Source organism: Protopterus annectens, chromosome 6.part0 (assembly GCF_019279795.1).
Source record: "Protopterus annectens isolate FY-2018-M chromosome 6.part0, PAN1.0, whole genome shotgun sequence".
In the NCBI taxonomy this organism is placed as follows: Eukaryota; Metazoa; Chordata; order Ceratodontiformes; family Protopteridae; genus Protopterus; species Protopterus annectens.
The window spans coordinates 1056250758-1056264531 of NC_056737.1; the positions used below are offsets into that span (position 1 = coordinate 1056250758).

Here is a 13774-nt window from a genome sequence, read left to right on the forward strand (position 1 = left end):
ATAAAAAAGTTACTGATACTGTGCTATAATAAAGGATCAAAAAGATGATAAACTGATATCTTTTGATGTGGCCAAAGCCTTTGATAGTGTCTGTCATGAGTAAGCTTTGAAAAATATTGGAAAGGTATTGTGACACAGAAGATAATAAATGTGTTGAAGTTATTTTATGAAGGCTCGTGGATAAAATGTTCGAATAATGAATGGGTAGGAGCAATAATTAAGATAGAAAAATGGGTTCATTTGAGCTGCCATATGAATAAGGTAGTCTTTATGCTGTTAAAAAATACAGCCATTAAAAATTGTGATTTGTTTCAAGATTTCACTGGCAAACTCTTCAAAATCCAATTTCATCGAATTTGACCCTGCAGATACCTTTAGAAATGTTTGTGGACTTCTGACACCTTCACCCCAGCTATTATTAGACATCTTCCAAGGTCACACTCATCTAGCAAAGAGGTAAACTCACTGAATTGGGGTTTCAGGAATGAGCAGGACCTTTTCTGAGAACTGCAGTAAATGTTTACCATCAGCTAGATGGATGGGAAATTGTGGAAGAGGTTCTTTAGTGTCTTATCTTGATCTTTTAGTTGTGATTATTAAAAAAGGATGCATTAAGGAGGTAAAACAAGCAGTGCATCTACAGTTAGAAAGTGCAGAGTTAGTTAAGTTAAAGAAAGAGTAAGTGATTAGGAAACAGTTTGAAAATAGGATATGTATATTTTTTGCAGACAGAAGTGCAGGTATTACGGGTGAAGTCTGGCAAAAAAGAAATGGTAAAAAAACAATGGGAATATATATTTGGTAGAAGTAAAGACATAGCAGCTTTGAGAAGATCATTTAAGTTAATATTACAAAAGAAACAATTTAATACATTAATTTATGATACATAAAATAGCATATATTGTCAGAGTGTATGTGTTATCTTCAGAAAGAGAGAAAATGTTGTTAGAACTATATGAAGAGAGACATTATGGAGCTCTCGGAATATGTCTGCCAGGCTGGTATGAGCCAAGCATTAAGCTGCCTTTTACCTTATGCCATAATATGAACAGAAGATGACAGGCTTCAATAATTGACTTACCTTCTGGTGTCATTCTAAGGGTTGAAATATTTGTGATAATGGGAAGAGATAAACAACAGACCACACTGATTTGCCAAGGATGGTCTGCACCTCTCCCTTCTAGGCTTTCAAAATGTTTGTAAAACATTGCCTTTCCCTATAGTGCCTTTTATAAGTGCCACACTGAAAGTACTTCCAACATATCAAATAAAAAACAAGAAAGTCTAAAGGTTTTACTGCTCAATGCTAGGGATCTAAACAAAAATCTCCACTCCCTACAAGCTGTTCTCACCCTAGAAAATCCTGGCATCTGTGAGGCCACTGAGACATGGTTTAAAGCCACTGAGAGCACACCAGCAGTGCAAGGCTATAATGTCTTCCACACATTTAGACCAGCTACTACACAGACAGGGACTAAAGGTGGAAGTGTCTTGCACCAAAAATAAATATACCTCAAGGCTGGTCAAACAGGACAATGCACTTGAGCTTATCCATGCACAAATCACCATAGGCAAAATTCCATACCACTTCCTTGCAAGCTACAAGTCCCCCTCTATGACCCAGGAAACCCATAACCATGAAGCATTACATATAAGGCCCTCTGGAATTGCTATTTAACTGCAGCCTCCAAACAGACTTTGTGCCTCATGAGTGGAGAACGGCAACAGTCATCCCTCTTGTACAAAGGTGGGCCATCTACAGTCCTTAGAAAATACAGACCCATAAGTCTCCCAAGTCTCATATGCAAAGCCATAGAAATAATTATCATGGAAATGATCAGTAATGACATAGGAAACCTCCAGACACTGGAACCAACACAGTTTGGTTTTGTCAAGAGCTGGTCATGCCTACTCAGTCTAGTGGACTTCTTTGAGAAATTTACCAAGGCAATGGATAAGGGGAGAACAGTTCACACTACCTATCTTGACCTGGCCAAGGCATTTGGCACAATACCCCATTCTGGCATTGTTGACAAACTCAAGAGGTTTGATATAAACCCTTATGACACCCGGTGGATAGCTAGTTGGCTCACAGACAGGACCCAGGAAATTAGAATTGGGAGTCCACCTCTACAGAGCCAGTCACAAGCGGAGTCCCTCAGAGATCTGTCCTGGGACCACTTCTTTTTGGCGTTTACTTATCTGAAGTCAAGGCTAATGTCAGTGGCCTATGGCTGACTACATTTGCAAGTGATTGCAAATTATGAGCAGTTATAAAATCCCCCACTGACACAAATGTTCTCCAGGAAGCTCTGACACAGACATATAACTGATGTCAGAGCCATGGACTAAAACTAAATGGCAGGAAATGCATAATTTTATCCTTCGATAAGTCATCCACCCCTGGTAAGCATCATATTTGACAACACACACCCTAAGAGTTGACCCAGTAGTCAGGGACTTAGGGACACACACAGACAATAATCTAGCCTTTGGCCATCATGTGTCTACAGTAGTGAGGATATCATTCTATATTGTGCAACTTATAGACAAAGGTATGGCATCTGGGTCCAAACAGGTCATTGTTCCATTATATTCAGCATTCATCAGACCTGTCATTGAGTACAGTGCCCCCTTTGGTATGTACCTAGCCAGGCATATACAACAATTGGAATGTCCACAGAGGTTCGTCACTAAAATAATACAGAGCTGAAGTAACATGTCCCATGCAGACCACCTCAAGGCCCTATCCCTGTATTCTGTCTCCTACAGGCTGTTGAGTGGAGATCTATTTACAAAATCCTGGAATTTCTGTGCCTGTATGTTTGGCGGAGATGGACCTTCTGCATTTCTGCAAAACAAACAGCACCAGAATTACCCATTCTAAAGACGTAAACCTTGCCTGTGATATAAAGAGGACCTGCTGGAGAGACAGGTATGTTCATAGAAGGTGTGTACTAGGCTAATGGCCCCTGGAGCCTTTACAAACCTAGCCCATAGAAGTGCCCTGGCATTGTGCTGCCCGACATCAGTTCCCAGTGCCTCTATCAAGTAGAGCCACTGGAGTGATCCCTAGGGTGAACTTTCTACTTCCCATCCACTCGTGAATATTTCTGTTGAAGAGGGCCAGTGAGGTGCTCTGCTTGACATGTATGGGAAGTCTGTTCCAGAGCATGGGCAGTCTCTTAGTTATGAACCTGTCCCTCCAGCATGTTCTGTTGATTGTGGTAATGAGGTTGAGGTCTCTGGAGCGTGTGGTGCGGAGAGATTGGGATTTCTTTAGATGTAGCATTTCTAACAGAGCTGGGACAGACATGGCTTAAGTCAAGCAGAGATCGCCTCTTAGTAGACAATATGAGAAAGTGAATAGTTGGAGTTTTTTGAGTCTGTCCGTGTAGGGCATGTGTTTAAGGCCTAGGATCCTCTTCATGAGGTACTTTTGTGGCTTCTCCAGGTGTTGCAGGTGTCTAGTGAGGTACATGCCAAATGGGGCATTATACTCAATGATTGGCCTAATGAGGGAAGAGTAGAGAGAAATGATTATCTCTTTCTTCCTTGATGCAAAACCCTTGGTAATGAGATGTGCCACATAAAAGGACTTTCTGACCACAGTGGCAGTGTGGTGGTCGAAGGAGAAGTTGCTGTCAACCTGTGTCCCCAGATTTCTTATAATTCCTTCAGTGTTCAGTGGGCTCCCATCGATGTGGTAATTAGTGGGAACTGAGTTTTTCCTAAATGGGATGACGACGCATTTTTTTTGGCATTAAGCTTAAGGCCATGGTTTCAACACCAGTCATTGGTCTCAGTGAGGCCTTTCTGTAGGATGTCTGCATCACTTGGGGATGGCTCCCAGCTTGCAGTCGTCTGTGAGCTTGATCAGCCAGAATCCCTCCATGTTGGCCTGGACATCTGAGAAGTAGATGCCAAACTGGAGAGGTCTGTGGTTTAGGACAAACTTGTTTTTTTTTACAATGTGTTAGTCTTCACTTTTCCTAAAGGAACTATTTCTTTAAGCTTGGGTGGTGATTTTTATTAATTAAATGTTTGGTGAATTAGATGCATTTGCATATAAAATTGATGGGATTTAAAAAGGCTGCAGTAGTGTAAGATTTTATTCCTTGAAGACTTTTTAGCCGAGGTACCAGAAGAAGTGTGCAATAAAAAAAGGTGCAGCTATTCGCTTGGTTCCTGACTTGATTTTTTTTTTTAATAGTTTTGGTGCACGTTGTACTTTGTGCTGTGTGTACTGAGTTAATAATGGCTCCCAGCTTGCAGTCGTTTGTGAACTTCGTCAGCCAGAGTCCCTCCGTGTTGGCCTGGACTTCTGAGAAATAGATGCCAAACAGGAGAGGACCCAGGACCAATCCCTGTGGGACTCCAGTCGTGAATGGTCGGCAGTCTGACTTGGAGTTCACTACTTTCACACTATGCATTCTATCTGTGAGCCAATTTGCAACCCACCTAATGATATAGGGGTTGCTACCCTCATTTGGTGAGTTTATCAATAATTCCTGAGTGAGGAATGGTATCAAAGGCCTTGGCCATATCGAGGTAGGCTGTATGAACTGCCTTACCCTCATCCACAGCTCTGGTGACTGACTCAAAGAAGACAACTAGGTTGAGCGTGGGATCTAGAATTTGGAGATTCCTTATATCCTTGTTAATTAGATCCATGATGATGCATTCCATAGCCTTACATATCCTTACATATCAGACTTGTCAGGTTAATGGGGCAATAATTTCCAGGGTCTGTAGTCGCTCCTCCTTTATGGAGAGGGATGACTGTAACAGTCCACCATTTGGAAGGGACATAGCCTGAGGTGAAGCTGTGAGTGAACAAGGCACACAGATGTGGTGCCAGTTCACTTTGTCATTCATGTAGAACACAGCCAGGGATATTGTCGAGTCCCAAGGAAGCTGTACCTTTTAGAATTTTTTGTAAAGTCTCAACTTTGACAGAATTACTTTTAATTACTATCTTACTTAGCACTGTGAAGCAACCCTTGGTTTTGTGATCATTACGCTATGATGTCCTTCCCATGGAATTCTGCACACTATTTATTGATACTTAACATTTCAGATTCAGCTTTGGGACCTAAGGATGTCACGGAAAGTGAAGCAGTATGAAGGTCATAACAATGAATATGCCTATCTTCCTGTACATGTCAATGAAGATGAAGGACTGATCACAGCAGGTAAGAGATGGAATTTACAGTATGCATCTCCCCTTACTTGTAATCTATTCTGAAAGAATGTACTCCTTTGCAATTTTTTGTTTTATGTGTAAGAATAAGACAAGTGATGTAGAGAGAGACAAACTTATGCATGCTAAATAAAGGCTTTATCTACCATATCATAAAGAATATACTGCTTGCTCAAAGTCAAGGGACTTAAGCTTTTGGCATACTTGGCACCTAAGGAGGCAATCTGAACTTGAATAACCCAGGATATCACAAGGAAGTGCTGTCATTTGGAATACATGCTTGTCTTATTTGCTGTGTTTAACCTAAGCGAAATGTCAGTGCGAGGATCTTATATAATCATATGAACTGGTGTGATATGAGAAGTCCTCTGCAGTAGGTTATTGTTTAATTCATCTTCTGTCATCTCAATTCAGCTATTCAGTTTCTTTTTTTCTTCTGGTATATGCGGTGATGTCACACATTGAGCTAGAGATGCATTCTGAGATTGTCCACCTCCCATTTCTTTTCTGCTAACTCAGTTTGGTTCTCAGATGTAATAGTCATCCTGGAAAAGTTCCATGTTCAGTACATGGGAAGAACAAGCTGTCAGAGTGTTCAAGTGGTCACCAGATCTGAGGCCAAGACCCACATCAGCATTGTCTTTACGGACTGGGATAGGCGCATGTTGTTGTCCAGCACTGTCAGAAGTGCCAGCATTTAAGTCCATTGACCCAAAGAAGCAGGCAGGAGAACTTAGAGACCTACCTAACATGTCACGAGATGTCATTGAGACTCCCATAATCTCACTGTACTGTTCTGAAGCACATTGCATTCCTTGACAGTCTCACACTATACCTTCTTGAATGAATAAAGCATACACGTAATATAAATGTTATTCCTGAACTGACCTCTTTACTGAGACAGATGAGCCAGTGTCAGAAATCCACTGCCATGCTTCACTGGCTAGCATTTCCTTCACCTGGCTACTAATCAAACCCAGGTCATCTGGACCACAGCCAGGGCTGTATCCCTCTGTGCATTGCAACTACTACCCAGATCTTAAATTCTTAAATGTGCTTCCATCAAGAAGGTCGCCAGAAGAAGCCATTTAATATAGTGCACCAAATCTTTTTTTTTTTTTTGTAATGTAAAGATGAGGGTCATAATGAACCTTCGTAGTACTTCTGCTAAGTAACATCAAACTTCTGTCATCCACAGTTTCCCATTGTTAAAGCAATGCTAGAGGTTGAGATTAGAGTATATTGCAAAGTAGGTACTTTGCATGTCAGATCTGATAAAAAAAAAAAATAACCTGTCGTACAAACACTGCTTTAGTTTTATGTTTGTGAATGAGGCCATTCTTTTAATGTATTACCATGGCCATCCCAGCCTGTCTGCTTATTGCGTAATACGGAACGTAGAACTGACGGATAAGGAAGGGAACTATCCACTCGGGTGTCACAATTGTAGAACTGGTTCTGGTTAGCACATTTTTTGTGAGACGTCATCACCAGCACTGGAATAGTGGTTGTAGACAGGGAGGAGTGAAACCTGTAGAGGGGCAAAGTCGACAGCTGATTTGGGGGTGTGATGTAATATGAAACTACACAAAGCTTTGCACCTTGTTGGGGTGGACTGGAGATGAGATTAAAGGAATACACACTCCAACTTACGCAACAGAAAGCAGAAAGGGTTGTTGCCAAACTTAGGGAGCCTAAAAGAAGGAAAGAAAAAACAGAGATCCTGTAGAGGTATTAGACATATTTCGGAAATTTTATAAAAATTTGTATAAAGCAGAGAAATGTGGAAATCAAGAAAGAACATCAATGGAAATATTTATGAAAGACTTAGTTATGCCAAGATTAGAGGTAGATGTGGCTCAACAACTAGCAGTTAAGATAGGAGAAGATGAGATAAAAACAGTGATGTTTAATCAATATGCCAGAAAGTATCCAGGAACAGATGGTATTCTTGTGGAGGTCTGGAATTTAGGGGGGAAGAAAGTGATAAAGGTGTGGAAGGTTTTGTTTAACAGTATTCAGGGCCGGCCTTAGCTGAAATGGCGCCCTAGGTGAAGTAGTGTTTTGGCGCCCCTTAAGCCACACCCACACCACTCTCATGAAACACTCCTATTTGAGCCACACCCACAGAGTCATTCCCCAAGAAAGCCACCCCAGTCATTTCCTTAAATTATTTAAATGCATAGGGAAAAAAAGATACCTTGTAATGTAGTTAAACTGCAGCTACCTTTGCATACGTATCTTCTACTTTAAATACCAGAGCCAGATCATTGTCAAATAGGGCCCTAGCAGGGTAACAGACTACCCCCCCCCCAGAGCAGCCACTTCAGCAGCAACCCCCTCCTCAGCCACTCCAATGTTCCATTATTTGGTTATTTCTCACCAGTTACCATGCATATTATTCGCTTCTACAGTGATTACATATATTGAAATAAAATAGCACAAACACAGACAGCCATTTGCTAAATAACAATACAGTCTCACAATGAAGAGAGACTTAGCATGAGCAGTAAACTTCTCTGCCCTTGAAACTCACATTCATTGAAATGGCATGAAAATCCACATTCATAGAAATGCATCTGGCTAGTGGAGAACTGAGTTTACCTTTGGGCTGTTTTCAAAACAGACTCCTTGCACACATTTTTAGGGCCATTCATACACATACTTATTCTTGGATTCACTTTCCTGATTGTATTAATTATATTCCTTGTATAATACAGTACCGCTTGTTAGAGTATGTTTTAAATTTGTAGTTTCAAACATTCGTTTAATAAGCAATGAAACAAAATGTATGAACCAATAACTACCCATTTCAAAAAATGTCAAAAATAAAAGGCCACTCAAGACTTCTGTCATTACAGTCCACCAATATTACTGCCCAGACACACACACACACACACACACACACACACACACACACACACACACACACACACACACACAACCCTCCCTTAGATAAAGCTGACAACAGTCCAAAATTCTTCTCTATCTACATGGAAATCTGCACAGAGAAGGGAATAGAGATCAGAAACTAACCACAGACCTTGGAGATGTGTAGCAGAAACCTTAACAACCATGCCATGATGTTATGTTACTACAGTGAGAACCAAAGTCTAATCTACACACGCGCACGTATGATGACCTTAACACCTCTCTTCACTGACGCATGAGCATGATGGGCGGCAGAATATATATATATATATATATATATATATATATATATATATATATTTTTTTTTTTTTTTTTTTTAACTTATAGGTTCATAGGTAGGTACTAGGCTATTGGCCCTAGGGCCTATGTAAGCCTAGCCAAACGGTACCCTGGCTTTTGCCACCCAAGAAAATTATAGGTTCATAGGTAGGTACTAAGCTATTGGCCCTAGGGCCTATTAAAAGGACTGCAGCATCCACCCACTTTACAACACAGTACAGTATCAGCAATGCATTTATCTACTGTGGGAGTAGAACCCACAACCTTCTGCATCAAAAGCAAGTACACTACCTGTTGTGCTATTAACACTGCAATATTTGTTTGCCCACAGTAGCACATCTGAGGTGTATTAAAATGAAGTGGCTGTAAATGCTGGACACGGGTGTGTCTGTGCTTCTGAATGTGTTTAAGTCATGTGTGTGTGTTAACCATTAAATATTAATACAACTTATGCTGGATGTAAAATAATTCCTCCGCCAACAATTATGTACAGCAAGTATGACAAATGAAGATGGGGAAACTGTCTCAACACCTCAGGGCATGTGTTAGTTCCCCAGTTACACATACCTTGTTAGGTATTATTGCTTACATAATGCATGCTCCTGTGTTGCATACATTTTTGAGAATGATCATACACACACACACACACACACACATATATATATATATATATATATATATATATATATATATATATATATATATATATGTTGTAGAAGTCATCAGTACACAACAGGCACGGAACTTTGTAAATATATGTCATATGTGAAGAGTCTGCCATCTCCTTTAACCCACAATACCAAAAAAAAACTAATGTTGTCATTTTACTAAAAATAGATGGGAGCGGTTGGTGGGGGGTTCCAACTCCCTCTACATACAACACCAGTGTAAGCGGTTGTATTTTTCTACAAATTTAATTAGAGTTTTGTTGAAAAAGAAAGTTGGACTGCAGCACAGGTTACTAATATACAAGTCTGCAGCACATAGCAAAACTGGAAAGCTGCTAAGACGTCTTGCATGTAAGGAGGTACCCTCAACCTTGTTTTCTAGTTCAAAAAGTAAAGTCATTTTTTAGTTAAAAATCCAGGGATGGGGACTTACATATCAAATTTCAGTAACATTCCTAAATGAAAAAATACATCATGAATTATACTGCAAGCATAACAGGTAAATAATAACCCCATAAGGATACACTACATTGCTAGATGGATGTGAGGGGTACACGGTAGGCGTCACTCCCAGAGCGCATCAGTGAGTAGTAAACTCAACAACTACTGAAGCAAAACACTAACATACGCCATGGGACTGGCAGTGGCTAGGATGCTACTGTAACTACCACTTTTGTGATTCCCAAAATGAGATAATACAGCACTGTGGCACTACAACAGTCTGCAACATTTACACACCAAATCCATTCAAGAGACAGCAGGATGTTTCCTCACCTGCATCGCATCACAGAAGCCTGTTGCATAGTAAGAAAAGATTTCTGAAAACTAAAATAACTGACGTACCTCTTTAACTGGGCGCAAGCAAATGCAAAAATCACATCTTATGTACGCTGTTGCATTTTGCTTTAATATTTCACCTATGTGCAACTTTAGTACACAAGCATACCTTTACATATGAACTCGGGAACAGGGGGAAAAACAGTTCTCTGTGAGGTCTGAACGTGGAAGCAGCGAGAACACCACATGGAATTTTTCACTTGTTTTGCAACTTACAGTAACTCGAACATCATCAAGCTCCACCCAACCTTCTTTGAAGCCAACCTGATGCTATAAAAGTGGGAGGGCACTTCCCCCTTCCCTTCGCCCTATGGTTTTGTTATTTTGCGATCTTCTTGGCGCCCCGTCTCTGAGTGAAGGGCGCCAAGAAGATCGCAAAATACCAAAAGTGCATTTGTTAAAATAAATAAATAAATTCATAAAATTCCGCCCTTTACAAGGCCGGTTGTAATGTGCCCTAGGCGGTCGCCTAGTTCGCCTATGCCTAAGGCCGGCCGTGACAGTATTTTAAAAGGAGGGGAAGCAGCAACATCTTAGGAAGCAAGCTGTTTACTGTAATACCTAAAGACCTGTCAGACCCAGCTTCATCTGGAGCATTTCTCCCCTGGCCTCCGCTGAAAACAGGCTCTGTGGAACCTAGTCGGACATTCCCGGTCAACAAATGTTAAATAAAAATAAATAAAAATTCATACAGGCCCATTTCAATTTTAAACCATGATTATAAAGTGTTTATGATCATAATAGCTAAAAGAAAGACAAACGTTTTGCCAGAGGTGATAGAGTTATGGATCAATGTGGGTTTGTTTGAGGCAAACATTTGACAACATTAGCTGAATAATGATAATCCAGAGGGAAGCAGAATCTATGAAAATAACGTTGTTGGTGGGTCTTGATGCAAAAGATGTACTCAGCAGAGTAAGCTGTAATTTTATGAGTAGGGCAACGAAAGCACTTTCATTCCCTGATACAGTAATAAGGTTAATTAGGAAGGTATATGCAGGATTGAAAGCAAGGATTGAAGTGTAAAGGTTCCTGTCTGATGAGGTCTGTCTCCACAGAGAAACCAGGCAGGGGCGTCTTCTTTCCCTTTTGTTAGTTGCTTTATATTTAGAGCCATTGTAAAATAAAATATATTCAAAGATATAACTGGTATTGTAATCAAGAAAAGTTGACTTTATTTGTATAGGGTATTATTTTCTACCTGATAAATCCAGAAAATGACATCTTAGTGTTGTGGAACATTCTGAGATAGTTTCAGGTCTCTTCAGGATATAAAATTAATGAAGACTAAACAAAGGCTATAGCTGTAAACTATGTACCCAAACACAAATTGGTTCAGCAATAACCGTCTTTATGGGGGCACAATAAAATTAACTATTTGGGAGTATGAATTAAAAAGGATTCTGTTATGCCAGCTGAGGGTATGTGGGAAGAGAGTAAAAAGATAATACAAAAACTGAAAGCTGTTGTTTATGGATATGGATTGCAAGATACAATCAGTGAAATGTTTTATTACCTTTAGTTTTATATGCAAATGGGGCATACTTTTATCAGTTGGTGAAGTTGTGGACAATAATTAATAAAGAGTTGAAATATTTTATCTGAGAAGGAACAGGGTAAGGGACAAGTGGGGTAAGCTGATATTTCAGTAGAACACGGTGGTTTAGGATTACCTGATTTGAAGGGATATTCCGGAGCTACAGAAGTAAGGCGTTTGTATATAACACAAGCAGAAAGCTATAATTCAAAGTGGAAAGGGATGATGATTTATAGCGATACATAGTAATAAAAAATAAAATCAAAAATAAATTAACAGACGACTCATTCTCTAAGCACAGTAATGCCCTTCAGGGTGTGTTGTTGGTAAAATAACGGCCTTCCAGGGTGTCAGGCCTCACAGCACTCTTGGGCATTCATTATTTCTCCAATAACACACACCCAGTTGGGCATTACTGCTTGTGTAAACAGACCTTCTTGATTCACCAGCGTCCTGCAGATTAGTGTAGAAGGCTTCTGAGATGAAATTTGCAGTTGTGAATCCTGCTGGGGAATTCTTGCTGACTTATTTCATCAAATGGAGTACAGAGCAGAGTGGACATGCATTGTCTTACACGATACCTACCATTTTGAGTTATCAGGAGAAAATGTAATTCAGTGCAAACAAGTCAGAGAAGTAGCTAATGATGTAACTAGTCTAGAAAATTAATCTTATTAGCAAGGATGTTCTTGTGGTAGTATTATAGGTTTCATATGATTGCAAGGTCATTTATTCCTTTTTATAGTATTCCAGACTTCAGGCCCAAATTGTGGATGAAAAGGTTCTAAAAACAAATCCATCTACCCAGTTAACAAGCAAACAAATAAAAATCTAGTTTCTTAGAAAAAATGATCTCAAGACTGGATCATATCAGGTAGCTGTTCGGCAGTGTGCACTGTATAACCAGTTCATTTTAAGCAGCATCATAAATACACTCCCTTGTGAGGTTCATCACTGTACCTGAAAGATCTCAGGAGGAGAGTTTCTTAGCCTTGCTAACTGGAAAGTGTAGTACAGTAAAATAAATGACATTTGATAAAGCAGCATTCATTTTCAGTTTCTTTGAGTATGACATTTGTGTTGCACTTGCAACAAAGGCAGTCATAGGTTCATAGGTGTTTACTAGGCTAAAGACCACAAGGGCCCTTTTAAGCCTAGCCATGCATCCTAAATCTCTGGCAAGTTCTGATACCATTGATAAGTGTAAGCATGGGCCTGGGAGATGAACCATTTACAGGTTACCTGTGTCCATTAGAGACATAGGTGCCAAGCCAAGGATGAATTTCCTGTTTCCCATCCAATTGTCTAAGTTGCACTCATATGGATGGAGAGCCTATTCCATAGATGGGGTAGTCTCTGAGATACATACCTATCTCTCCAGCAGGTCCTATTTATATCACAGGAAAGGTTTAAGTATTTAGAACTGGTAATTCTGGTGCTGTTTGTTTTGTGGATATGCAGGAGGTCCATCACAGTGGGGTCAGACAATGCCCTGTATGCTAGGCATAGATCTGTCCTCAAAAGCCTGTAAGAGACAGAATACAGGGATAGGGCCTTGAGGTGGTCTGCATAGGACATATTACTTACGTCCTGTATTCTTTTAGTGAGGAACCTCTGTGGACATTCCAATTGTTGGATATGCCTGGTTAGGTACAGAGTAGTGTCTGAGTGATTTTTACTAGACTTGATCCTATTTTCTGAAATTACTAGACATCAAATTTGTGCTGAACCTTTCAGATCTGCAACTTGTAATTTTTGTTCTAAGGTTCCATATGTTAAGACTTGTTCATATCACAGCTGTCTCAGCTTGCTTATAACTCAGTGTTTGGAGTGAGATAGAGTGAAAATGCATGAATGAGATTGTCAGAACAGAGCTTTTTTTTAAACTGTGGCACATGCCACTGATGTAGCACAGCTACAGTGTAGGGCTCCCAGTTTGTCATTTGTCATCCTAATCATTTGCCTGTACTACAGTGTAAGTGTGTTGTCATAATGGTTAAAATGTTTACATTGCAAACACAAACTGCAGGGTTTGATTCTCACATGGGATAATTGGCTAGGCGTAAAATGGCCCACAGAGGCAGTTAGTCTAGTACTAACCTATGAACCTATGACCCTTATCATTTACCTGTACTACAGTCTAAGGCTCCCAGTATGTGACTGGTCATCCTCATCATTTACCTCTACTGCGGTCTAAGGCTCCCAGTATGTGACTGGTCATCCTTATTGTCTGCCTGTTATTTAAAACCTTTCACAGCAATTGCAAAAAAAAAAAAATAATAAGACAAATATCCTGAACAAATGCTAATTAAAACCAG

General features: G+C 40.0%; 1 protein-coding gene across 1 annotated transcript in view; it reads left to right on the plus strand.

Annotated features, from left to right (window-relative positions):
• The window catches only part of DCAF4 (DDB1 and CUL4 associated factor 4), a 693896-nt gene that overhangs the window by 599615 nt on the left and 80507 nt on the right, over positions 1-13774 (plus strand). Inside the window, exon 13 of the mRNA XM_044074668.1 lies at positions 5081-5195. Within this exon, the coding sequence (XP_043930603.1) occupies positions 5081-5195 (115 nt within the window). The remainder of the gene's footprint in view (positions 1-5080; positions 5196-13774) is intronic.